The 27,208-nt window shown below is 48.0% G+C and overlaps 2 protein-coding genes across 5 annotated transcripts in view; one reads left to right on the plus strand and one right to left on the minus strand.

Moving 5' to 3' along the window:
- Nucleotides 1-27,208, minus strand: part of MCM10 (minichromosome maintenance 10 replication initiation factor) — a 178,025-nt gene that overhangs the window by 46,344 nt on the left and 104,473 nt on the right. For both annotated transcript variants that reach the window (XM_073652377.1, XM_073652376.1), the window contains exons 13-20: nt 24,337-24,392; nt 15,102-15,407; nt 8,463-8,588; nt 7,870-8,013; nt 6,883-7,039; nt 6,526-6,691; nt 6,224-6,391; nt 5,051-5,167 (exon numbers count right to left, since the gene is read on the minus strand). In XM_073652377.1, coding sequence (XP_073508478.1) covers nt 5,051-5,167; nt 6,224-6,391; nt 6,526-6,691; nt 6,883-7,039; nt 7,870-8,013; nt 8,463-8,588; nt 15,102-15,407; nt 24,337-24,392 — 1,240 coding nt within the window. The remainder of the gene's footprint in view (nt 1-5,050; nt 5,168-6,223; nt 6,392-6,525; nt 6,692-6,882; nt 7,040-7,869; nt 8,014-8,462; nt 8,589-15,101; nt 15,408-24,336; nt 24,393-27,208) is intronic.
- The window catches only part of THAP9 (THAP domain containing 9), a 40,836-nt gene continuing 39,902 nt past the window's right edge, over nt 26,275-27,208 (plus strand). For 2 of the 3 annotated variants that reach the window (XM_073652381.1, XM_073652379.1), the window contains exon 1: nt 26,294-26,420. The gene's annotated coding sequence lies outside the window, so the exon portion shown is untranslated. Of the gene's footprint in view, nt 26,421-27,208 lie in introns of all 3 variants that reach the window. The other variant, XM_073652380.1, reaches the window with a different exon arrangement.

A 27,208-nucleotide genomic window follows, 5' to 3' on the forward strand; every position in this document is an offset into this window, starting at 1 on the left:
TGTCCTGAATGGGTTCAAATGGAGGCTGTTGTAGGACGTTTAGGACCATATTAAGGTCCCATGGTTCCACTGGAGGGCGATAGCGGGGCCACCCCTTGTAGAAAGGTCCTGACCTGAGGACGGCTAGCTAAGTTACATTGGAATAGAATGGACAAGGCTGAAACTTGGCCCTTGAGAGTGCTGCGAGATAGTCCAGCCTCTAGGCCGGACTGAAGAAAGGCCAAAATGACTGGCAAAGAAAAGGACATAGGAGTTAGCTGATCCTGTTCGCAGTGACGAAAAAAGGCTCTCCAAGTTCTGTGGTATATGCGTGAGGTAGCGGGTTTTCTGGCATTAATTAGGGTCTGAATGACACTGTCAGTAAAGCCCGCCGTCTTCAACACCGCGGCCTCAACGGCCATACCATTAAATTCAGAGAACGAGAACTCTGATGAAGAATAGGACCCTGAGAGAGGAGGTCCGGACGGTCTGGTAGTCTCCATGAGGAGTCGACAAGTAGATTTACCAGATCTGCGTACCAGACTCGTCTGGGTCAATCTGGGGCCACTAGAAGAACTGGTACTCCCTCTGTCTTGACCTTCTTGATGACTCGAGGGATCAAAGGTAGAGGTGGAAAGAGATAGGGCAGTTGGAACTGAGACCATGATATGACCAGCGCGTCCTGGGCGATTGCTAGCGGATCGCGGGACCGAGCTACAAAGGCCGGAACCTTGTGGTTTAACCGGGACGCCATGAGGTCGACGTCTGGCGTGCCCCACCGCAAGCAGATTTGGTGAAACACCTCGGGATGGAGAGACCATTCTCCTGAGGTGAGGCCCTGCCGACTGAGAAAGTCGGCCGCCCAGTTGTCGACCCCTGGAATGTGGACTGCTGAGATTGCCGGGACCATCTTCTCGGCCCAAAGTAGCACTCTTGCCACCTCTTTTAGGACGGGCTTGCTGCGCGTTCCTCCCTGATGGTTTATGTATGCCACAGCCGTGGCATTATCCGATTGTACGCGGACTGGGAACCCTGCCAGGATCTTCTGCTAGTGACGCAACGGCAGGTAAATCGCCCTTATCTCCAGAATGTTGATGGGGAGAGAAGCTTCGTGGGGGCTCCACCGGCCTTGGACCGTGTGTTGTAGAAAGACTGCCCCCCAACCGATGAGACTGGCATCGGTCGCGAGAATCCGCCAGCGAAGCGGAAGGAATGATCTCCCGGGTCTGAAGGAAGAAGGGCGGGACCACCAGGTTAGCGACCGTCTTACTTGGCGAGGCAACTTGATGCGTCGATTTAGAGATGACGGATTCTTGTCCCAAGCTTAGAGAAGGGCTAGTTGAAGGGACCGGGTATGGAACTGGGCAAAAGGAACTGCCTCCATGGCTGCTACCATCTTTCCCAGGACACTCATGCATAGGCGAAGGGAGTGTGGACCTGGGTCGGAGAGGATGTGGATTCCTTGTCGTAGGGAGTTCATCTTTTCCCTTGGAAGGAGGACCCGGGCACGGGTCGTGTCGAACTGCATCCGTAGGAAGGTTAAGTGTTGGGATGGGACCAGGGAGGATTTGTCCGTGTTGATCAGCCAGCCTAACCTGGAGAGAGTGTTCAAGGTGATCTGGAGACTGGAGACAGTCCCTGAACGTGGGGCCTTTGATTAACAGGTCGTCGAGGTAGGGTATGATTACAATTCCCCTTGTTCGAAGAATGGCCATAACCGTCGCCATCACCTTCGTGAAAACCCTCGGGGCTGTGGCAAGACCGAAGGGGAGGGCAGTGAACTGGTAATGCGCGTTCTTGAAGGAAAAGCGTAGGAACCTCTGATGTGACAAGCATATTGGGATGTGAAGGTATGCATCCTGAATGTCCACTGAACATAGATATTCCCCGGCTTCCATTGAGGCAATTGCCGACCTCAGGGACTCCATCCTGAACTGTCGGATGCGTACATGTCGGTTTAGCTGTTTGAGGTCCAGAATCGGACGTAGTGAGCCGTCCTTTTTTGGGACGACGAAGAGATTCGAGTAAAAACCGGAAAACCTTTCCTGAACGGGAACCGGGACTATGACTCCTGAGCATAGAAGAGAAGTGATGGCTTGGAGGAAACTGGGAAGCAGAGATGGTTGTGGGGAGCGGGACCTGAGAAAACGTGATCGTGGGCTGGAATCTAACTTGATTTTGTAGCCGGAAGTCACAATTTCTTTGACCCAGGCATCCTCTATTGCCAGGAGCCAAGAATCTGTGAATAGAAGGAGACGGCCGCCCACCCTGGGAGAAGTCCCAGGTGGGAGTGACCAGTCATGTTGAGGAAAACCTGTTGGATCGAGATCGTGATCCAGAGGACTTGGAGGAGTGACTCCTTGGGCGCCAGTTAGGATGAAGGCCTAAAGGAGGGTTTACGACTGTCCCGCTGTGCTGGAGTACGGTCCTGTTGAGAGGAGGGGTTCGGTTGAGCGAACTGACGAAAGGACTGGAACTGAAGGGGACGTCTCCTAGGAAAAGGGCGTTTGGGTCTGGGCTGGGGGAGGGAGGTGCTCTTACTCCCAGTAGCATCAGAGATGATCTGATCTAACTTGGAGCCAAACAGCCTGGAACCTTGAAAAGGAAGATTAGTTAGAGATCTTTGGGAAGGATGGTTGGCGTTCCAGGCTTTGAGCCAAAGAATTCTACGTAAGGCAACGAGATTACTGGAAACCCGGGCTGAGCATGCAGCGGAGTCTAGGGACGCCGTAAGCAGATATTTCTCGGCGTGGCCGATTTGATCAGCTAAGTCGGCCAGATCGTCCGGGGAGGCCCCTGCTAGGATGCCCTGTCTGAGTTGTTTGGCCCATGCGGACACGGCTTTTGATACCCAAGTTGAGGCGAAGGAAGGGCAAAGAGAGGTGCCCGCAGCCTCAAAGGCTGACTTAGAGAGGGCCTCAACTTGTCTATTCATGGTATCCTTAAGGGAGGAACCATCCGGAAGAGACAGTACCGTCTTAGCGGAAAGGCGAGAGACGGGAGGATCCACAGATGGTGACTCCGTCCATTTGCTGACAAGGTCGTGGTTAAATGGGTATAGGAAGTTTAACTGTTTCTTTCCTGTAAAGAGCTTTTCTGGATGCTCCCACTGCTTTTGAAAAACGCTGTCAAATTCTGCATGGTTAGAAAAAGTGCGTGCGGGACGCTTAATCTTTTTGAAGGAAACTGAGTAGTCCCGGGACAGGCTCTCGTCTTCTGTAACATGCAGAGTCTGATTGACAGCCGTTATAAGGCAGTCTATCATGTCCTGGACCTTGGAATGCTGGTCAGAGTCAGAACCAGAGTCAGAATCTGAAGCAGAGTTAGATCCCGGGGCGACCTCCGGGGAGGAGGTGTGAGATGCAGGGAGCATCTTGGAGTCTGGAGAGCTGGAGGATCAGCTAGCGTGAATCCGTTTCTGAGAACGTACCGTCAGTCTGCCCCTGTGAGGAGGGGGCAGGGGTGCCTGCGAATCGTCTGTGGGGACGTTCGGAGCGCTGGTGGCCGTGGATAGCATAGGCAAACGTTCTGGCAAGCGTTCTAAGACCTGCACCAGAGATTGAGAAACCTTGGTGAGGTCAGAGACAGACTGACATAGCAACAGCCCACTCCGGAGGGGAGGGGGGTTACCACATCCTGAGCGGCGGTGGGATCTTGGGGTGCCAGCATGGCGGGAGGTTTGCAGGTCGAGCAGAAGGCCATAGTGAGACCCGCGGGCCACTTAGTACCGCAAAGAGCACAGGCGTAGTATGTGACAATGTGAGAGGGACGGACTGAGGGCTCCCTGGGTTTGGGCATATGTGCCTGACCAGGGATACTGCAGAGGGGAGCGCTGTGAGCAGGGAGGGATGGGGGGCTTGTGTCAGGACAGAGCCTACCCGATCCTGCAGAGAAGCGGTCCCGTGTCCCCCTGAAGGCTCCGAAGGTGAGGTTGGAGCTGGTCGCAGTAGGTGCCGACGGAGTAGGGAGCAGCGTGCGGCAGAGCGCTGGCGTCGGTGCAGAGGACGCTCGTTGATGACGGAGCGCGCGAGGCTCCGATAGGCAGATGGGAAGGGGGGTGGGCTTGAGAGGCCCCCCGATGATAGGTCCGCGGAAAGGCACGAGGGCGTGACGGAAGCGTCACTATGCCCCTTGGTCCTGATTGGTCAAATAGGAGGGGGCGTATGGGCATCAGAGCGGGACCGCCCACAGGACACGCCCCCCCCCCCTCCGGGGAAAAAGCGCAGCAAGTTTGCCGCGTGTAAGGGAGAAGAAGGAGGAAGTGGCCCAGGGAGGCGCTGTTAAGCGCCATGTTTGGAGGGGGAGGGGGGGGGACACCGGGGGGCTGATACCTGCAGCTGAAAGGCAGTAGCGAGTCCGGTAATCGTCTGTTCCTTTCACCTCCTGAGGATGGTCTCAGGATGCCTTCCTGGATAAGAGGGGATCCTGGCTTTTCCTCCTTCCCGCACTGTCCGGTCCTGGACAGTGCAGGAGACTGTTGTCAACCCCAGACAACTGGGGGAATGTCACCCGCAGGGACCACCGTCTCCCTCCCAGGCCGCTCCGAGGAGGGGGCTGGGGTGGGGAACAGGCTAGGACTGGCCACCGAGATCACCCTGAGACACCCTAAGGTGACAGGGGATAAGTCCTGCCCAGCGGGTCCGAGAGTGGGCGATGTGGGGTTAGCCACATTGCTTTCTCGGTCGCTAGTGGGTTAACAGGGGACGCAATGTGCCCTGTTAGCCTGAAGAGCTGTATCTAAAAGAGAAAAAACAAACATTAATAAAACACAACAGGGTTGGATCAGAAGGATCCAGGTCTACCTCCTACAGGCACTAAGCTTAAACTGGTGAGCTTGGTGCCTGTAGGCGGGTGAATACTGCGGAGGAGGAGCCATTTTCCTTTTTTTGCATAGTGTCAACCTCCTAGCGACAGCAGCATACACCCATGGTCCTGTGTCCCCCAATGAAGCGATAGAGAAATAAAGTACTGTAACTATCAAAGCCAGCACCAGATTACCAAACAATATAGTCACTTCCACATGGCCTCTGAAAATGTTGTGTAAAGAAATAAAAAATAACCAATCACTAACCAAGTTAACCATTTGAGTGCATGAATCTCCATTTTTCTTTCGAGCTTTACATGTTCCCAAATCCATTGCTTCTCCCATTAGAAGAATCTTTTGTGCATTATCAACAGACAGGCACACCTACAAAAAGAGGGAAAGAATATGAATGGATATTGAAAATACTACCAGCACGAAAAAAAAAAGTTTAAGTCCAACATGCTCCCAGTCAAAACTGTTCCTTGGTCGTAACAAACAGTTCTGGGTAGCTCAAATTTCCAAAAGCAGGAGTTAAAGCTTTCGAGTGATGGAATAATTTTTTACTAGCGAATACACTAAGGGCTCATGCCAGACGTCCATGGATCTTGGTCTGATCTGAGACCACAATGCATGGACGGGCCTAGAGTCTCGAAGCAGTCATGCTCCGTTTGGGAGACCTGCGGCCAGTCCGTGCTCCGAGCAATTTGCACGGACGTCTGCACAAGTCCTAAGTCATAAAAAAAAAAAAATAATAATAATAGTTTAAACAGCAACCTAACTGATGCAATTCCAGGTATCAAGGCTTCATAATCCTACAATTGGTTCTGGCAAACATTGCATTAAAAAAGTATACTGCTTTTTCTTTGGTTGGGTTCAGCAAATAAAACATTCTCACTTTCATCTAGAGGAGGACAAAGAGCCAATTTATCAAGATATTTTTGCCAGAATACTTCTGTAAAACCCCTTCAAGTATTGCAAAATGTTTGCGCAACACAAAATTGCACAAAAAAAAAAAAAAAATGCGACTTTTGGGGTTTTCAGTTCTGGCAAGCTCAGCCAAAGTAATTGGAGCTGGGGAAAGGGGCGTGGTGAAGCCCATTGAAATTCATTAAAAGTTGTGGCGTACTTCATGTAAAAAAATCTTACTCTAGTCTTTAAGTGGAGACACATTTCTGGCGAGTTGCACACCAATGATGATGTGCGCTTAAGTGGGATGTGCCTCTTAATGAATGAAGCACATCTTACTCTTGAACACTCATCAGGATGCAATAATTTCTTTACAAAATTGTTCCTGTTTATTTAACTTTAGAGCTCTGCTACCAATATTAAAATCATTATATCAATTTGATGCTATTCTAGTTCTTGATTTAGCAAAAATGGCACGCTCTCAAAATCAAGTAGCCCACAGGAAGTGTGTATTCAGAGAAAATAGTAACTCACATCATCTGATCCCTCTTTTGGCTTCATTGGGTTAGCGTTCAGAATACCAATAACAGTTCCTTGTTCTGTTTTCCAGTGCTCTTTATGTACATCACCAAACAAAAACAAAGACACGCATGAATCCAGATTCTTCAAGTCATTCAGCCTCCAAATACTGAAAGTTTTGCCCTAAAAGTAACACAATTATAAGGTAGACATTATGTACCATATCAACACAGGATATACTATGGTGTTTAACATTAAGCCTAAAAACAAAAAAAATTCAAAAAGACTTCCATCAGTCTTTGCAAACCAATACTTACATTATTAGAACTTTGTGGGGTCATCTTCTTTACAATTACACCAAAGGTCACCCAATCTTGATCCTCCAGATTTTCTGTGGCAATTTTGTTCTTTAACTGAAACAGTCGGATCAGCTTCCTTCCACCCATTTTCCTTTCCATTTCAGAGGATGAAACTCTGGATTTTCTTTAATTTTGAGAAAAGAATAAAGTGAATTCATCCAGTCTAGAGCAGAGTTTATCAATGTTTGTCAAGAAGTGGAGAAATCATTCCTTTATACTTTTCCTTCACATCCAAACTAAAGTCGCCCTTGTAAGGTAATAGAATTACCATGCCAATATGAAGTTACATGTGATTCCCAAGAAAAAACGTGTTACCTGAGCCGTAGACCAGAGAACTTCTCAACACAAACTTGTGGGATGAGAGGAGTTCCATTGGAGTTCACTTGTGATGCCGAAACCGGGCTTGGCTTAGAAGATTCTACTGACTGGGATAGAAAGCTGGGTGATTTTGTAAGAGGTGGACTTTTATTTTCTGCAAAAGAATGACAAAAGTGATATTTGTACAGGAAGTTCAAATAAAATCAAAAGATGTCATGATTAAGGCTGACAAGCTAGATTCCTAATTAGTATGTCTTTGGCGTGTGGGAGGAAACTCACACAAACACGGAAAACAAACTCCTTGCAGATGTTGTCCTTGGTTGGATATGAACCCAGTACTCCAGTGTTGAAAAGCTACAGTGCTAACCACTGAGCCACAATGCTGCCCAGGATAATGATTGCAGTTCAATATTTTAACAGAGACTAACATCTAAACTTAGGGAGTTCTTGATACAGCATCTTATAGCTCTAGCAAAGTGGATGGAATTTAAGCCTACTGTACTTTTTTTTTTCTTAATTAACGCTGCGTAAAACGGTCCTGCAGTGTGTTTTTGAAATACGCAACATTTCAATTTCTCTTGTGGGTACACTTAGTTTTATGTGCAGATTTTCCCCATAGAGTTACCTTAGATAAGGAAAATCCACAGGTAAAAGATGCATATGCATCAAAGTTTGATCAAAGCCAAATACCAGGAAGTATGATAAAGCAAAGCTCAGCTTAATTTAAAACATGACAAAATGTCAAAAATGCGATAAAAGTGCTTGTATAAAAAAAAAAAAAAAAAAAACCAAACCTCTCCAACTTCAGTGACCTAATTTAGCTAATAGATACAGAAATGCTGCAAAAAATCTGCAACATCAAAAACTCACCAAATGCTCATTGTGTGAACGTAGCCGAAGATTGTAGATTATAGAATTCGCTTTAAAGAACTATGCATTAAACTTTGAAATGCTATTGTTATCAAATATAATTTTAGCATTTACCCGACATAGGCAACTTTCTTTTGGGAGCTGCTTGGATTTTTCCATTAGATGTCTGTGAGCTTCCCAGCTGTGCTGCAAAGTCACTGGATTCACGCAACAGTGGGACGTTCCTTTCCTTTAAAGGACTGCATTGTTGTTTTGTTGCTAAAGAAAAAGAAAGTATTTAAAATACTACAAAAAAAAAAAAATATTGTAAAACGATTGTCTAAATCACATTATTTGAAGCATTGTACAAGGCATTTAACAGGATTTTACCAATGACTACATAAGGCAGTGTGAATTCAATTAGTCCCGAAGAGGAAAAATCTAGCCATTTTGACTGTTAAAAAAAAACAAACAAACAAACAAAAAAAAAAAACCCACAACACACACCGGTTGACTTTTTCTCTCCCTCTACATAAGGAAAAACTATCATGCACCATGATTTCCATGTAGCAGTAGCAACAGCATTAGAAAAAAATTGGGAGAAAACTATACAGGGAAGAGAAGTTAAAATGCTGGGTAAATAAAGATTTTACCAGAAGCTTTACAAATAAACCACAAGAGGGATTCCAGAGTGAAGGTCCAAGGAGAACCTTGCAAATGCATCTTACCTGATGCCTTAATTTGGTTGTTTGGCCTTTTCCCTTGTGAAACGGAGCTTGGTGACTGGGCAATACCAGTCTGCTGAAGCTTTTCCTGCAACTTCTTCATTTGCTCTTGCATTTTTCTCAATTCATCTGTTAAGAAATCAAAGGCTAAATGACTTGTCAAATAAACGCTTTGCATCTATAAAACACATTTTCCTGCCACAAATGGTGCACTCATGATACTATAGACTTGAGCTATTTTCACGTGTTCAAATTTTGCAGTTCAGTTATATGAAGACTAGTGTTGAGCAAGCATGCTCGACACTGCTCGGTACTCGCCCGAGCATCTCACTACTCGGGATGTTCGGCAAGCACCGAGCATTTCCGGGTTACTCGGGTGGGAGCTCGGGTTTCCGCCCTGCACATTTGGCGCTCTTTACAGAGCCAATGAACATGCAGGGATTGCCACCAAGTCACTGGAATCCCGCAGCCATGTAGTTTGTGGGCATTACAGTGATTGGCTGGCCGCACAGCGTCACCTCGTGTATTTAAAACCGGGCGCCGCCATCTTGGACACAGACGGCTGGGATCAGACAGTGTAGGGACAGCGCTGCTGATTTAGGGAGAGATATAAACTGCGAAATAGTTCGTGTAGGGTCTGTAAAGGCTGCCAGATCAAACAAACAGTCCTTCTCAGGACTAATATCCATCCCAAATATCAGGCAGGCAGGCTGTATAGGAGACGCAGTGGTTATACCAGCAAACGCTGCATTACAGTCCTGTGTGCTCCTGTTGGTCAAATTGCTAGACTTATCCCCCGGTCTCAGGGGCCAGGAAAAATCCTTTTTTTTTTCCCATCTAAATCCTGTATTTTTTTTTCCCCCTCAGTCAGACTGTACAAATACGCATCTGGCGCAGCCAATGCCCCACAGGCCACAGTCCTAAATTCGCACATTTCACGACTGCTTGCGTTGGAAATGCTGCCTTTTAGGCTGGTGGAGACGGAATCCTTCCGCAACCTTATGGCGGTGGCCTTCTCTGGTTACTCGGTCCCCAGCCGACACTATTTTGCCCGGTGTGCCATCCCTGCACTACACAAGCACGTGTCCCAAAACATCTGCCGTGCCCTCAACAAAGCAGTTACTGGGAGAGTCCACCTGACAACGGACACGTGGACAAGTGCTTGTGGCCAGGGATGGTACATCTCCCTGACGGCACACTGGGTAAACATAATGGAAGCCGGGACCCAGTCGGACCTTGGGACGAAACACATCCTCCCCACACCGAGGATTGCGGGCCCTGTGTCAGTCAGAGTTGCCCCCACAGTGTACAGCTCCTGCGCATCATCCTCCTCCTCATGTTCAGCCTCCATCTCAGATATCACCACATCAGTTACAAGCTGGAAGCACTGCAGTATTGCCTCAGCCAAGCGACAACAGGCTGTGCTGAAACTCAAGCTTAGGTGAGAAAACTCACACTGCTTGTGAGTTGTGGACAGCTGTGAAAGAGCAGGCAGATCTGTGGCCGAGACCGCTGAACCTACATTCAGGCATGGTCATGTGTAACAATGGCCATAACCTGGTGGCGGCTTTGAGGAGAGGCGAGATCACACACGTACCATGCCTGGCTCATGTGCTTAACCTTGTGGTTCAGCGGTTTCTTAAATCGTACCCAGAGTTGCCAGATCTGCTCGTCAAAGTACGCCGCCTGTCAGCTCATTTTCGCAAGTCGGCTACAGCTTCCACCGCCCTTGCTGTGTTGCAGCAGTGTTTGCAGCTTCCGGCACACCGACTGGTGTGTGATGTCCCCACACGTTGGAACTCTACTCTCCACATGTTGCAAAGGATTTGTGAGCAGAAGAGAGCAGTTGTGGAGTACCAGCTGCAACAAGGCCGTCGATATTCAGGTCAGACTCCACACATAAGACCTCAGGAGTGGACCTGGATGTCTGACATATGTACCATCCTGACAAACTTTGAGGAGTCCACCAAGATGGTGAGTGGCGATGACGCCATCATTAGCGTCAGCATCCCACTTGTCAGTCTTTTGCAACGCTCTCTGCAGAGAATTAATGAGGAGGCATTGCAGCCAGAGTATGATGAGATGGATCAAGAAACCGTAATAGGCGATTACACACAGCCCAGCCTCATCTCATCCCAACGTGCATTGGCGGACAATGAGGGAGAGGAGGAGGAAGAACAGGAGCTGGTATCATGCGCTGTAGACGGTAGTACCTGTACAACTGTCATACCATCGGTTCAGCATGGGTGGCCTGAGGACAGGGGGGAGGAGGAGAGCATGGTCAGTCGTCATCTTGGTGAGGACACGGAAGTCTTGCCCGTTACCAGTCTGGCACGCATGGCTGACTTTATGTTACGCTGCCTTAACCGTGACCCTTGCATTGTCAAAATGTTGGGTGACAGTCATTACTGGTTGGTGACACTTTTAGACCCCCGCTACAAGGAGAACTTTCACTCTCTTATTCCTGAGGTGGAGAGGTCTACAAAAATGGGGCAGTACCAGAAGGCCCTTGCTGCAGAACTGTTAAAATTATTTTTCCATCTGAACACGCTAGCGGCAGAGGTCACAGTTCGTTAACAAACCAAGGCGTACAAGCGAGAGAGACGCAACTCCAATCCAGCAGAGGCAGGGGAACACTGTCAACGTTCTGGAACAGTTTTCTGAGACCCGCCCAGCTTACAGGCCCTGAGGCGCAGGGTACTCTCACAAGGAGTGGAAAGTTTCAAAAGATGGTGAGGGAGTACCTTGCCGACCGTACCAGAGCTTCAGTGATTCCTGTGCCTTTTAATTATTGGGTATCCAAGCTGGACACTTGGAATGAACTCGCTCTGTAAGCCTTGGAGGTCCTGGCCTGCCGTGCCGCTAGCGTGTTATCAGTGCCGCTGGGGGAATTATAACTGATAAGCGCACTAGCCTGTCAACTGACAATGCTGACAAGCTGACCCTTATCAAAATGAACAAGGGCTGGACTGGGCCAGACTTCGCATCACCACAAAATGACAGCAGAGTAACAAAGTCAAAAACACTGTTATTTCGGGAGGTGTATTCCCATGCACCGCTTCACACCCACACATGGGTATACGCTTCCTCATTTCGGCTGTATTTAGCTCTTCTCCTTATCCTCAGCCTCCACCACCACTATATCACCAGGGTGACCGTGGTCCGTGTTGCCAGCATTGCAAGTTCCTCCGTCCTAATTTTTGGAAGATTTTGCTTGGAGGGCATAGGCAAAGATTATGGGAGACCCACTCCCCAATAATGGGAATAATGTTTTTAATATGCTGTACTGCATGGCTCTTGTAAGGGGCATGAAAACAGTCTTGCTAAGCTACTGCGACCTCCACCACTTTTCCAAGGGGCATTAAAACTGACTTGTTAAACCACTCTGAACTCCACAGCTCTTCCAAGGGGCATTGAAATGTTTTTAATTAACTCTAACCTCCACGACTCTTCCAAAGGGCATTGCATTTCCTCCTAATTTTAGTCAGCTTTTGCTTTTCAATGCATAGGCGAACACTAAGGGAGACCCACTCCCCAATAATGGGTAGAAGGTTTTTAGTATGCTGTAATCCACGTCTGTTTCAAGGGGCATTGCAGTTCCTCAATTTTTGGAAAGCCTTCCATTCACTTCTTAGGCCAACAGTGTACAGGAGACCCAGTTGCTATAAATGGAAAAAAACAGTTTAGTTAAGGCCCTCTGACCTCCATGTCACTTCCAAGGGGCATTGGAGTGCCTCGAAATTTTTGGTAGGCATTGCACTCACTGTATGCCCTATAACGGTGTAGCCGAACCGCTCCTTTTGGTACAGAAACATATCCTACAAGACGGGTGGTTGACTGGCCTGATATTGATGTGAATGGTACCTGTTCCTACTTCTCTTTCTCCTTTGCCACCACCTCATCCATCATTCATCACCTGAAGCTTTGTTTTAACGGGAGTCATAGAACTGGGATAGTAGCAGGAAATCATCCAGGAATCCTCGGAGGAGGTAGGATATGCGCCAAAACGCTGACCAACTCCGGTGTAGCCGCTACTACATACATGCGCTTGCATTCCAAGAAAACCAAGATGCTAACTTCTATCATCATCATCATGCTCCTCACCTTGGCACTCTCAACTCCCCTGATGGAGAAGCCAGGGCCCACCGGAGGAGTCTGGTTCTCTGGTGGGCTTGTCCAATGCTGCCCTAAAGCAGGCAAGGCTAAGAAAAGTGTGGGGGAAGTTGACAGGAGAAATAGGGGCGGCAGGGGGCCGTTTATGGACACCGGGCCGCCCCCAGGCGGCCGGGGACCGAGCTTGGACACAAGGCCGCCCCCGGGCGGCCGGGGACCGAGCGTGGACACAAGGCTGCCCCCGGGCGGCCGGGGACCGAGCGTGGACACAAGGCTGCCCCCGGGCGGCCGGGGACCGAGCGTGGACACAAGGCTGCCCCCGGGCGGCCGGGGACCGAGCGTGGACACAAGGCTGCCCCCGGGCGGCCGGGGACCGAGCGTGGACACAAGGCTGCCCCCGGGCGGCCGGGGACTGAGGGTGGACACCCAGCCGCCAGGGGACTGAGCGTGGACACAAGGCTGCCCCCTGGCGACTGAGCGTGGACACCCGGCCGCCGGGCGGCCGGGGACTGAGCGTGGACACCCGGCCGCCGGGGACTGAGCGTGGACACCCGGCCGCCGGGGACTGAGCGTGGACACCCGGCCGCCGGGCGGCTGGGGACTGAGCGTGGACACCTCGCTGCCCAAGCAGCCATGAGGTAGTGGCCAGCTTCGGCATCCTCCAAACTAAAAGGCCCCATTTCAAGTGCAAGCTAGCAGTATGGTATTGCAGCCTGTGGGTGGGTGGCAGGCTGCATATTTACGCTTGCATTGCAAGGAATGGGGGAGGTACAATTGAACACTGCCCTGGGACGTGGACTTGCATGGGGATAGTTGCAAGTCTGCATCTTCTGATGCGGCAAGGATCACTTCTGACGGGCACACTTTTAGGCAGTGACCTGGGTGTCAGAGATGCTTCCAGGGGTCTTCCCCATGCTGTTCCCATGTCTTTTCAGCACTGTATGCATGTGTCACACAGCACATGGCCAGATAAGGTTGTAAAATGTTAAAATGACATTTCCCGGTGAATGCATTTGTCACGGTTGAAAGCAATACAAAAGTGCAAAAACGCATAAAAAAATGCTACTTGTGAACATAGCCCAAGGTGTGGAGGAGTATTTTTGTTTTCGGTTATTTATTTTACCTTATATACACAAGTCTTTACCCAGGAAAGGATGTTACTTAACATATTTCACAGGAAAGCACTTTCAGTTTAGTTTTTGAACGTTTTATTGTGAGCCCGTAAAAGTGGTTTAATACATCTGACCACGTTGTTGACAGCAGTGACCTGGGGGTCAGAAATGCTTCCAGGGGCGATCCCCATGCTGTCCCCATGTCATTTGAACACTGTCACTATCGTTTTGGGCACTTTTTAGGCTTTCTACAGACAGCCGGGGGTGCCGCCGCAAAAATGTTCGGGTCTCCCGAGTATCACGGTGAGCTCGGCCCGAGCTTTGAGCATTTTAGTGCTCGCTCAACACTAATGAAGACCATAAAGAATGGCACCGCCAGATGCGTAATGTGTCATTTTACCAGAAAAAAAAGAAAACCAGCAAGCTGTGCTATCTTCACCAGCTCTGACGGAGTCTCCAGTGCACAATCTAGTCCTAGGAAACCTTTCCAAAAACGCAAGTACTAAAACAGAAGACAAGCGAGCCCCCCAAAAAATAACAGCAGAAATCTTGACTCAAAAGATTTAAGAAAGAATTCTACCACACAGGTGGTGCACTATAGATTTCTACCAATACTAATAGCTTATAGGAATCTGGGGTACTTCTAGCAGGTAATTTCGCCTTTTGGCAAAGGAATGCTTAGTCTATATGTACTTAAGCAAGGTTTCTATAAGGTTTTTACTTGGTAGACGCAGACTATTTCAATTAGATATATATTGGGGATTACTTATTTTTAAGAAGGGAAAAATAAAATGGTATGAGAAAATAAGTAGAAACTATAAAATGACTCAACTGCATCAGTGTGACCAATGTTAATGCAAATACTTACTAGGCCATATATTAACGAGCCCCTCCAGGTATACTGTCCTTACAATGGGAGCGGAGGGGCACAAGTGCTCGTTAGGCGGTTCAATTGCCAAGGACACCATATGATGCCCAGCAAGTATACGGTTTCCTCAGCAACTGTACCATCCAGCGTACATATGAGTGTCTCAGCTCCCCAAAACCTTGTTGGGCACTGTACTGATTAAACTATGCAAATCGCTCCATTTAAATATCAATATTGGCTACAACACCGTCAGCACAAGCCGCAGCAAAATATAGGAAGTACAAGTATGTCCTATGTCGGGTAGGGTTTAATTAGCAAGCCCAGCTTTCAAAATAGTCTTTATGTGTCACAGATTAATGCTAGATTATAGGGAAGTCTGATCTCAGACAACTACAAGTTACAGATTAACTAAACAAAATTTTTTGCCGATTAAAACTGTGTAGTCCTACATATTTCCATACAATCCAGTTTCCAAACCTTATCTGTAAAGCAGACCTGTAAACAATACCTAAAACCTCAGACAATGCACAAATGTATAACACACATTACCTTCCAACTCTTTTTTGGATCTATCCTGGCTAGAGGAAGGAGAGTGCTTCTCAGACTCTGGTGCAGGTGTATTGTCTTCCAGATCATCAACATCTCCAAACAACGTTGTGAAGTCTTCTTGCGCGCCTTCAATATTCTGCCCTTCACCGGAACTGTCGCTTTCATGGTAAGAACCGGATTCATCACCATCAAACAATTCATCATAAGCATCAGGGTCACTTAAAGAGTTGGCGTAGGCCACACTGCTACCCTCAGCGCCTTCATTTTCTTCTAGCAGAGAGGTCAGAAGCTCCAAGTCAGCGTCACCTGGTGAAGCACACAACTACGTTATTGATAATGGCAGGAACGTCCCCAGTTTCATGTAAAAACTACTTTATCTTTGAAAGATCCCTTTATAGGGACTTAAGTGTGAAGCCCAGGATTCTCTTTTCTTTGTGATATCGGGGGTGGGGGTGATGTGTCCATTTTGTATATCAGACACTTCAACAAGGGTGGGGCTAGTAGCAATGTTTCAGACTAATAATGGATTTATGCTTTTTTTATATATTTATTTTAGACATTGTTCCCCTTCATAAGGTCATAAAAAGTTTGGGGGCATTTAAACATTTAAATGTGTTTTTATCATACTTGAGTTCCCAAATAAATTAACCTCAATTACAGGGCAAATTTAGCCTCCTAGGTGCAAGGCAAACCCAATATGGGCTGCTGCTCCCTCCCAGCACCTGGTGACAAACAGTGGAGATACAGTGTATCATAGGGTTCTTCTTTGCCACTTAGCAGCTCTGAATAAGAAAAAGAAGAAAAACGAACCAAATTATGCTTTGCAGAGCTGCTGATCGGATGGGAGACATCACGTGATTTATTTCTTTTACCAGTAAAACTAGGGGGTATAACGGTATGGACTAGTTTAGAGATGATCTTGAGTAGAAACAAAACTTTCCATTACGTCACTCCATCCAACTATTACAGTCTGTATACCTTTTACTTATAGTGAACCCGGCAGCTGATGCATGCTACCCAGTCCACGGGCAAAGTTCTCACGCTGACGTCAGCAAGGTTACTGCAGTTCATCGGCTATGAACTGTGATAACCTTAGTGACGCCAGCACTTGTCACAGCAGCTGGATTTACATGCTACTGTCAGTGTGTTCCGGTTGGCGTGCTGAGTGGTCACGTTGCTCATGTGACCGTTCAAGACACCATCCGGATAAAGCAGAGTTAGGGGATCATCTTGGGACATATTTACAACGGACCACTTTGGAATACTTCATTTTTTAATTGTACTAAATGGCTAAAAAAGGTGTTTGTTTTTTTTTACAATTAAAGTACTGTTTGTGTGTGTATTTCTTTTGACTACAGGGTTAGTAATGGGGGCGTCTGCCTCTCCATTACTAACCCCTGGGCTTGATGTCAGCTGACATTACAAAGCTGACATCAACCCCAAAACCATTACCCTGCTTGCCAACGCACCAGGACAAGAGCTAAGGCTAAGCACCAGAAAGGGCGCATCTAATGAATGTGCCATTTCTGGGGCAGCTCTAAGGGCTGGTGTTATTAGTCTGGGAGGGCTCCAATATCCATAGCCCCTTCACAGCCTATTAATATCAGCCCGCAGCAGTCTACTTAGCCTGTTAATAAAAATAGGAGGAAACCCATGTCTTTTTTTTTTTTTTAGGGGTCCCCCTTTTTAATAACCAGTAAAGGCTAAGTAGACAGCTGTGAGCTTATATTAACCCCTTCATATATACGGCACTGCGGGAGCTCTATGTGAGAACTGACACCCCGCATCAACACCCGCAATCGGTGCTAGCACCGATCGCGGGCGTTTAACCTCTGTGATGCCGCTATCAGTAGTGACAGCAACATCACAGAGGGAGTGAACTCCCTCTGTGCTTCCATCAGCACAACGCGATAGTGTTGTGCTGATGGTCTGCATGATAGCCCCCAGTGCCAAGATGGCCATGGGGTCCTTCAGGAAGGTGGCCTGTCAGCGCCTGCTCAGAGAAATATTAATCCAATAACTACATTTGTCGGTGTTAAAAAAAAAAACAAAAAATAAAAGAAAAAAACCTGTCAGCAGAAAAATAAAAAAGTTACTGCTCTCATCAATTTTACTACATGCAGGACGGCATAAAAAAAATCTCCAGAGAACAATTCCTGAATTGCTGTTTTTTGTTCATTCGGCCTCCTAAAAATCAGAATAAATAGAAATCAAGAGATGTAATTTGCCCGAAAATGGTACCAATAAAAACGTCAACTCGTCCCGCAAAAAACAAACAGTCACATGATTGTCGGCAGAAATATGGAAAACTTCTAGCTATCAAAATATGGAGATGCAAAAACTTGTTTTTACAATAAAAAGTGTCTTTTAATGTGTGACACCTGCCAATCATAAAAACCTGATATAAATACGGTATAGCTGTAATCGCACCAACCCGGAGAATAAAGTCGTCTAATCGCTTATACCGCATGAGGAATGGTGGGAAAAAAAATAAAAAATAAAACCAATTCTTCACCTCCTGTTAAGTTGTTCATTCAGCCTCCCAAAAGATCGTAAGGCTCGGTGCAAATTTATCCTGCGCTCACACCAGGTTTTCCATGTAAATCTCTGAAATACGTGATTCAGATGGAACCGCCAGCGGAAGATTACCAGTAATGAGGCAGATGGAGGCACCGTGAACGCCGTCTGGCCTATGATCTGGTGGTGTCCGTGTTTTTATTAGGCATGAGTAGGAGTGCCATCGACCAGAGTTTTGTGCACTTCTGAAAAGGACGATGCTGAACAGAGGCCAGACAGAGTCCAGAGTAACTCTACTGCCTCATTATAGTGAATGGATCCCTCAGGGGGTTTCATCTGAACCAAGTCACTTGGAGATTTAGATGGCAACCCCAATGTAAGTGCTCAGCGTAAAGCGCCGGATAAATGAGATCCCAAAATGTTATGTAAAATGTTCCCAATAAAAAATTTAACTCCATTCATAAAAAAAGCAAGTCCCCACTCAGGTCCGTCATCTGGTAACGGAAATATAGGGGGCTTCCACGTTACTGGTATCACAAAAGCTCTGGAAAAAAACTAAATGGCTCCTCGCCCTCTAAAAGAAATTCAGCAAATTCTGCGCTCTCAAATCCAAATTTCCCCCTCCTTTCTGAGCTCCAGTGTGCCTAAACCGCAGTTAGCATCCACATGTTTGGCATTCCTGTAGTGATGAGAGTCCGCCTAATTTACAGGTGCGTGTCTCCAGAAGCACGAGCTAGGCATAATGTACTGGTCGCTACCACGGCAGCTTGCACTCTTCACTTTGCAACATCCACTGCTGCTGGTTTCTGGAAAACACCCATGGAGTCAAAATAGTCACTACACCTGTTGATAAATTCCCAAAGGGATATAATTTCCAAAGTGGGGTCACTTGACGGCGATTCTGCTCTTCTAGCACGTAGGATCTCTGTATATGGAGTCCGCAAACTATTCTAGGAAAATTTGCGCTTCAGGAGGCAAAAAGCGTTCCGTCCCTCCTGGGTCTCGGCAGTACTGTACAGCCACATATGGGTATTTTAACATTCAGCAGAAATTGTGGGACAAATTTTGGTGCCATTTTTACCCATTTCCCAGTGTGGAAATGTAAAATCTGGGGCTAAAACATAATTTTGGTGGTAAAAATGTAATTATATTTTTATTCACTGCCTAATGTTATAAAATGGTGTGACACCCGTGTCAATATGATCCCCTAGATGAATTCATTGAGAGGTGTAGTTTGCAAAATGGGGTCACTTATTGGGGGTTCAGCTGATCTGGCAACTCAGGGGCTCTACCAATGGGACATGGCACCCTCAAACCAGTCCGGCAAAATATGAACTCCAATATGGCTCTTCTGCCCTTCTAACCTTAGCACTATACCTCACAAGTAGTTTTCGACCACACATCTGCATATTCAAGAGAAATTGCACGACAAATTTTAGGGTCCATTTTCTCCTGTTAACCTTGTGAAAATGCAAAATTTGGGGTAAAAAAAAAAAAAAAAAAAAAAAAAAAAAAATCTTGCAGGAAAAATTAGATTTTTTTTATTTTCACAGCTCAACACTATAAATTTCTGTGAAGCACTTGGGGCTTCAAGGTGCTCTCCACAAATCTAGATAAGTTCCCTGAGCGGTGTACTTTCTAAAATGGTGTCACTTATGGGTGGTTTCCGCTGTTTAGAAACATCTGGGGCTCTCAAAATGCGACATGCCATCCGTTAATTAATCCAGCAAATTTTGCATTCAAAAAGTCAAATGGCGCTCCTTCACTCCCAAGCCCTGCCCGTGCACCCAAACAGTAGTTTTCCTCCACATATTGGGTATCAACTTACTCAAGAGAAATTGCAAAACAAATTGCATAGTGCAATTTTTCTTGTTACCCTAGTGAAAATGCAAAATTTGGGGCGAAAAAAAATATGATTTCTTTATTTTCATGGCTCAACGTTATAAACTTCTGTGAAGCATCTGGGGGTTCAAGGTGCTCACTATACATGTTTCATGACAGGTCAATCCATGTCAAGTGAGCCAATGAATATTACCACTATATTTTTAATTCTTTTGAGAACTTGTTCTTTGGTAACACTGGCTCTCAAAGGGATCATACTTAAAAAAAAAAAAAAAAAACAAAACAAAAAAAACAACAACCCCTATATAAAGTGTCAATTCGAAAATCTTGAATTTAGATCTGTTCAGCCTGTGGTCTAAAATTGTAGGGTCTATGTTTTACACAAACTTATTTTTTTATATATTGGGAGGGATGCTTCAGCTGCATCTTCACACGACGAACAGCTGACTGGACCATGAGATGAGCTTTATACACACAAATCTTCCCACTCAAACTGCTCTCCACCAATCCAGTCACACCTTCCAGATCTGCCCAGTAATGGACACAATCTGAACAGATTCTGGAAAAGAAAATACCCCAAGCACACCCCAGTAGGGGCGTGGAATACAGCAATAATTACAATAAAAAAGGAACAAATTAATAAACACTTTTTTGCCACAGCTCATGACAAAGGTGTATGTAATGGTTTAGGAGGCACCGTGAAACATCTTGCAGCTCGGGAAAGCCTCGAAAGACCATATTCAGATCAAATCTCCCATGCAACTTTTCAACTGGAGTGAGAAAAATATTCCTTACATCCAGTTCATGTACTGTACAAACCAGCACTACAAAGAAGAGGAGAGTTTATTAAAACATTGGTTAAGGGAAGCAGAACCCATTAGAGGGACTCCGCAATACGCACTTTCATTCCATTGAAACAGAAATAAAAGTAGGCATTAGACCTACTGCTAATAGGGTTTCCAGGAGTCCCTCATGACAGCACCCTCAGGAGGACGTCCTTCATATCTCTGATAGGGACAGGAAACAGAAGAGTTTAAAAGGCCCCCCCTCCACCCATGCCTTCAGTAATTTTCCAAGTACCACACCAGGATGGATGCAAAGCTATTTTATTTAGCTTCCTTCTATCTATGTTAACATCACACAGCAGAATGGAATATAAGGGGGGGGGGGGGGGATATAATAGGCACTGTCATTAGGGACTCCTGGAAACCCCATTACCGGTAGGTCTAATGCCTACTTTCCAGGACGTCCCTCCTGCCAGCACCCTCAGGAGATTACCAGAGTAGATATTCAGGGAGGGATTATAGCTTGGACGACCTTTCTCCCGAAAGCCATTTTCTGCTTAGACAGAATGTCCAGCTTATAGTGTCTGCAAAAGGTGTTTAAACTGGTCCATGTTGCAGCTCTACATATTTGGTCCATAGATGCACCTGCTCGTTTCTAAATACTGAAGAACTACCCTCCTGACATCTAGGGAATGAAAGGCTAGTTCTTGCTCATTTCTATAGTCCTGACAGAACGAGGGTAAAACTATTTCTTGATTCATGTGAAAAGGTGTTACCACTTTTGGCAAGAAAGCTGGATCCAGTCTGAGGATGATACAGTCGTCCAGAATCCTTAGGTAGGGATCTTTTATTGAGAATGCTTGTATCTCCCCAATGAGACTTGCTGTGGTTATAGCCACTAGAAAAACTGTTTTGAAGGAGAGAATTTTTTCACTTGCCTCTCCAAGGGGTTCGTAAGGATGTTTGCACAGATTACTTAAGACTGCATTCAAATCCAAAGGGGGGATATGAGTTTTTACTGTCGGTCTCATTCTCATTGTGGCTTTCATGAATCTCTCTATCCAAGGATGATGTGCTAGGGGGAAATCCATGAAAGTACATAAAAACTGCAATCTGCACCTTTAGAGTGCTAGGTCTTAGACCTTTGTCAAAACCAGCCTGCAGAAATTCTAATACCTCTGGGATGTTAGGACTCGAATCTTCCATTGCAGACTCCCCGTATAGTGTACAAAACTTCTTTCATATTTTTGTGTAGATTGCTGATGTTACAGGTTTTCTACTAGCTTTCATTGTTGAGATTACCGCGTCTGAGAGTCCTTTGGACCTTAGGATTTTCCTTTCAGGATCCAGGCTGAAAGTTGTAGACCCCTTCATCCCTGAAGGTGGGTTACACGTTAATGACCAGGCCAATTTTTACAATTCTGACCACTGTCACTTTATGAGGCAACTATGGAACGCTTCAATGGATCCCCCTGATTTTGAGATTGCTTTTTCGTGACATTGTATTTCATAATAGTGGTAAAATTTCTTCAATATGATTTGCGTTACTTTGTGGAAGAAAAAAAAAAAAAAAGAATCGGAAATTTGGCGATTTTTTTTTTGATTTTTCAAACTTTGAATTTTCATGCCCTTAAACCAGAGATATGTCACACAAAATAATAAATAACATTTCCCACATGTCTACTTTACATCAGCACAATTTTGGAACCAACATTTTTTTTGTTAGGAAGTTATAAGGGTTAAAAGTTGACCAGCGATTTCTCATTTTTCCAACTAAACCATTTTTTTTTTTTTTTTTTTTAGGGACCACATCACATTTGAAGTGACTTTGAGGTGCCTTTATGACAGAAAATACCCAAAAGTGACACCATTCTAAAAACTGCACCCCTCATGCTCTGGGGACACTGTTTGGGAACCCAAAATTAGCTGGATTCGAGAGCGGACACCATGTCGCGTTTGGGGAACCCCTGATGTGCCTAAACAGTGGAAACCCCCCACAAGTGACACCATTTTTGGAAACTAGACCCCTCAAGGATTTTCTCAAGGGGTATAGTGAACATTTTGAACTCCGGTACAACACAGAATTTGATAACATTAGGTCATCATATAAGCTGTCTTTATGCGGTTCTGCGTGTGGTAAAATTTATAAGGAAGCTTTATTCTTCGGGTCAGTACGTTTACAACGGTACCACATTTATATAGTTTTTTTATGTTTTGGCGCTTTTACACAAACTTATAGAAAAAATAATTTTTTTGCATAGTTTTATTCTGAGAGCCATAACTTTATTATTTTTCGGCTGATAAGCCATCATACAGCTCTGTTTTTTGTGGGACAAGGTGACATTTTCAGCTGTACTATTTTTATTTACATTAGTCTTTTTGATCGCATTTTATTCCATTCTTTGCTTGGCAGTATGAAAGCATCGTTTTTTATTTCATTGTTTTTTTACCATGTCCACTAAAGAGGTTAACTAGTGGGACAGTTTTATAGGTCAGGTCGTTCTGGATGTGGCAATACCAAATATGTACTTATTTTTTTCATAATATTTTTTATGGGTACAGTATATTTTTACTTTTTTGGATTACTTTTTATTTTACAATTCCCCCCCCCCCCCCCCCCATTTTCTGACACTTACACTTTGTCCCACTATGGGACTTTCATTTTTTTGCAGGCTGACCACTTGCATAGCATAGGGATGCAGCAGCATCCTTGCGTTATGCAGGCTGTCAGCCCTGCATGCACAAGTTCAATAGATCGTGCATTGCGAATGATCTATGTACGGTTGTTATGATGTTTTGATCCACCTGAGTTATATCTGATTTTTGTTTACTTTTAACCCCATTCTGAAGTTAGCGTAATTATATATACCTGTGTCCTAATGACCAGGTATGTATTATTACGCTTCACCGATCGCGCAAGACGATATCTGAAGACATCAGCTAAAAAACATATTCAGATTTGGATCACTCAACATGGAACGACATGGTGTCCGCTAATTATGCAAGCACTCACTCCTCCCTTGCCGGCAGTTCGCGATGGACTGGAGGACCTGCGCTGATGTCACAGTCATGCGACGGGTCACGCGACGCTGACGTCGGCAGGTCCTTCAGTGTACCGCGATCTGCCGGCAGCCAGGACGGAGCGAAGCAAGACTGCGGGGGCCATCGGAAGGTAAGTATAGATTTATTATTAAACATTCTTTCGGTCACAGTATATAAATCCACGCCGTTTGCATGGATTTATATAGTGTGACCAAGTTGACAAGCACTTTTCAAGTGATGCTAAAATCGCTTGGAAAGCGCTTGTCAACCCGCATGAGGAAATTCACTTCACTGCTGACGTGACCTGTCACATGACCGCTGACGTCATGTAAGGTCCTTTTAGATTACCGGTACCCGCCACAGAGCCAGCAGCGACACCAGGAGCAGAGCCGGGGCCATCAGAAAGTGAGTATAAGGTTAATATTTTATTTTAATTCTTTTTTTTTATTTACAGGTACTATGGCACCCAGGTCTGGAGGATAGAGTCTCCTCTTCTCCAGACTTAGGTACCATCCGCGCATTAATTGCATAAGATCCGCATGACTACATGGTCTTGCTGTGGGTTTTACCGCAATGCGAATTCGCAGCAGAAATTTCCGCATGATGTGCACAGCACATGCGGATTTGCATTGCAGTAAATGGCAGACCTATTACAAGCGATTTTAATGCGTCTTTGCGGCGAAGATACGCATCAAAAACGCATTAAAGTTGCTTTGTGTGCACATAGCCTAACTGTGATAGGGGTTTTTACCTCTCAGTGAATTTAGCTTTGCTAAATTGTGGCACCATACTAATATTTGCAGGGCTGTGGAGTCGGTATAAAATGGACCGACTGCAAAAATATATAATAAATTGGGTACAGTAGTACAATGCAGGATGTGCTATAAATTGTTTCATAAGAATTTGGGAAAGTTATGAAATGTCCTATAAATGTCTGTTCTATTCATGATCTAAGGTTCTCGGCTTTTAGTTGAGATGAGTCTGTGCTGCACTTTATATACATGCTCAGTAGTGAGGCAGCCCTGATTTGCTCCAGTCTCTCCACTTACCCTCCATATTGCGTTTGAGTGATTTTAAGGGTAACCCAACTTGTATTTGCAATAACCTAGAAAGAACAACAAAAGTAAGACTGATTAATGAGAAAAATTACTGAACAGAATTAACGTAAAAGATGAAAAGAAGAGAGCTAAGAATGTCAGTTTTTCAAGAGGAAGATGCTTTAGGAATAGCTTTCTTTTTTTTGGTATTTTGTAATCCTGAAGCATATTCTTTTACATTATTTGGTTGTTTCCTAAAGCGCTTTGTCAACATTATTCCTTGTGCCCACACAGCCCGGCGCCCCGCTCAGGCGCCGGAGCCCCCGCTCAGGCGCCGGAGCCCCCGCTCAGGCGCCGGCGCCCCCGCTCAGGCGCCGGCGCCCCCGCTCAGGCGCCGGCGCCCCCGCTCAGGCGCCGGCGCCCCCGCTCAGGCGCCGGAGCCCCACACAGCCCGGCGCCCCCGCTCAGGCGCCGGAGCCCCACACAGCCCGGCGCCCCCGCTCAGGCGCCGGAGCCCCACACAGCCCGGCGCCCCCGCTCAGGCGCCGGAGCCCCACACAGGCGCCGGAGCCCCACACAGGCGCCGGAGCCCCACACAGCCCGGCGGCCCCGCTCAGGCGCCGGAGCCCCGCTCAGGCGCCGGAGCCCCACACAGCCCGGCGCCCCCGCTCAGGCGCCGGAGCCCCACACAGCCCGGCGCCCCCGCTCAGGCGCCGGAGCCCCACACAGCCCGGCGCCCCCGCTCAGGCGCCGGAGCCCCACACAGCCCGGCGCCCCCGCTCAGGCGCCCGAGCCCCACACAGCCCGGCGCCCCCGCTCAGGCGCCGGAGCCCCACACAGCCCGGCGCCCCCGCTCAGGCGCCGGAGCCCCACACAGCCCGGCGCCCCGCTCAGGCGCCGGAGCCCCACACAGCCCGACGCCCCGCTCAGGTGCCGGAGCCCCACACAGCCCGGCGCCCCGCTCAGGCGCCGGAGCCCCCGCTCAGGCGCCGGAGCCCCCGCTCAGGCGCCGGCGCCCCCGCTCAGGCGCCGGCGCCCCCGCTCAGGCGCCGGCGCCCCCGCTCAGGCGCCGGCGCCCCCGCTCAGGCGCCGGAGCCCCACACAGCCCGGCGCCCCCGCTCAGGCGCCGGAGCCCCACACAGCCCGGCGCCCCCGCTCAGGCGCCGGAGCCCCACACAGCCCGGCGCCCCCGCTCAGGCGCCGGAGCCCCACACAGGCGCCGGAGCCCCACACAGCCCGGCGGCCCCACACAGGCGCCGGAGCCCCACACAGCCCGGCGGCCCCGCTCAGGCGCCGGAGCCCCGCTCAGGCGCCGGAGCCCCACACAGCCCGGCGCCCCCGCTCAGGCGCCGGAGCCCCACACAGCCCGGCGCCCCCGCTCAGGCGCCGGAGCCCCACACAGCCCGGCGCCCCCGCTCAGGCGCCGGAGCCCCACACAGCCCAGCGCCCCCGCTCAGGCGCCCGAGCCCCACACAGCCCGGCGCCCCCGCTCAGGCGCCGGAGCCCCACACAGCCCGGCGCCCCCGCTCAGGCGCCGGAGCCCCACACAGCCCGGCGCCCCGCTCAGGCGCCGGAGCCCCACACAGCCCGACGCCCCGCTCAGGTGCCGGAGCCCCACACAGCCCGGCGCCCCGCTCAGGTGCCGGAGCCCCACACAGCCCAGCGCCCCGCTCAGGCGCCAGAGCCATGGTGTAGAGATCTGACATTTCTATAACGGCGCATACCTGTATACAGAAGGCCGGAGTCAGCGGTTATATACCATGTACGGTTCCGGCACCCGCAGGAAAACACTGACTAGCCGCACAGAAAAGACGCGCCAACTGTTCAACCAAAACCCCGCCCCCTGTGCAGGACGTCATTACGTTGGCGCCAGTTCTCGGAGGACGCATACGTACCAGAGAGAACTAGAGGACGGCGCTCTAAGGTAGACGTCATCATTCCCTCGCTCCCTATTGGCTCAGGAAGGAGACGTCACGAGCGCCATATTTCTTCCTGGAAGTATACAGCAAAGGCTTCAGTATTTGGGCAAGTTGCCCTCCCTGTGTGTTGTGTGGCGGCCATATTTTGGTTGGTAGACGGTGAGCCTTTCCTGTAAGGTTTGTGGTGAAGTTTGTACCCGTTATGTAGCGGACGTGTGGCCATTGTAGGGTTGCATTATCGGCTGTTGTTATTGTGCTGGATGCTGGAAGCAGCGGTGATTGCTGTGATCTCAGTCCGCGCACAGCGCTGAGGAGCCCTACTGCTTCCATGTTCTATCCGGGCACCAGGTGTGGATCTATAACTAATGGCCATCAGCCTAGCCCGACATCTATGCGGTATGGAAGGTGGACCCTGCACTGTGCTTCTCTATAGATCCATATAGATGGGGTTACCAGCTGTGGGCGTGCCCTTGTTCACACTGGCCAATCAGTGCTCTCAGTCCAGACTGTAGGGACACTCCTCTTTGTTAGAAAAATGGTGACACCCAGTTGTCAAATTATTTATAGATTTCTGGAAGAAATAACAGAAGAATAACACCATATGAAGTTCCACAACTGTTATATCACTGAGGGAGCCTGGGAGAGGAGTGGGGCCCTCATCAGGGCTGTGTGGCCCTCATCAGGGCTATGGGGTCCTCATCAGGGCTATGGGGCCCTCATCAGGGCTATGGGGTCCTCATCAGGGCTATGGGGTCCTCATCAGGGCTGTGGGGTCCTCATCAGGGCTGTGGGGTCCTCATCAGGGCTGTGGGGTCCTCATCAGGGCTATGGGGTCCTCATCAGGGCTGTGGGGTCCTCATCAGGGCTGGGGGGCCAGGACACAGCTCAAGCTGCTGCTCTTGTAGTTTTCCACAATCCAACTCCTTTATGAATGGCTGTTTATTAGTAACTAGATGGTGGCCCGA

Source organism: Phyllobates terribilis, unplaced genomic scaffold, assembly GCF_046119375.1.
Source record: "Phyllobates terribilis strain yellow unplaced genomic scaffold, ASM4611937v1 Scaffold_11__3_contigs__length_659146591, whole genome shotgun sequence".
Lineage (NCBI taxonomy): Eukaryota > Metazoa > Chordata > Amphibia > Anura > Dendrobatidae > Phyllobates > Phyllobates terribilis.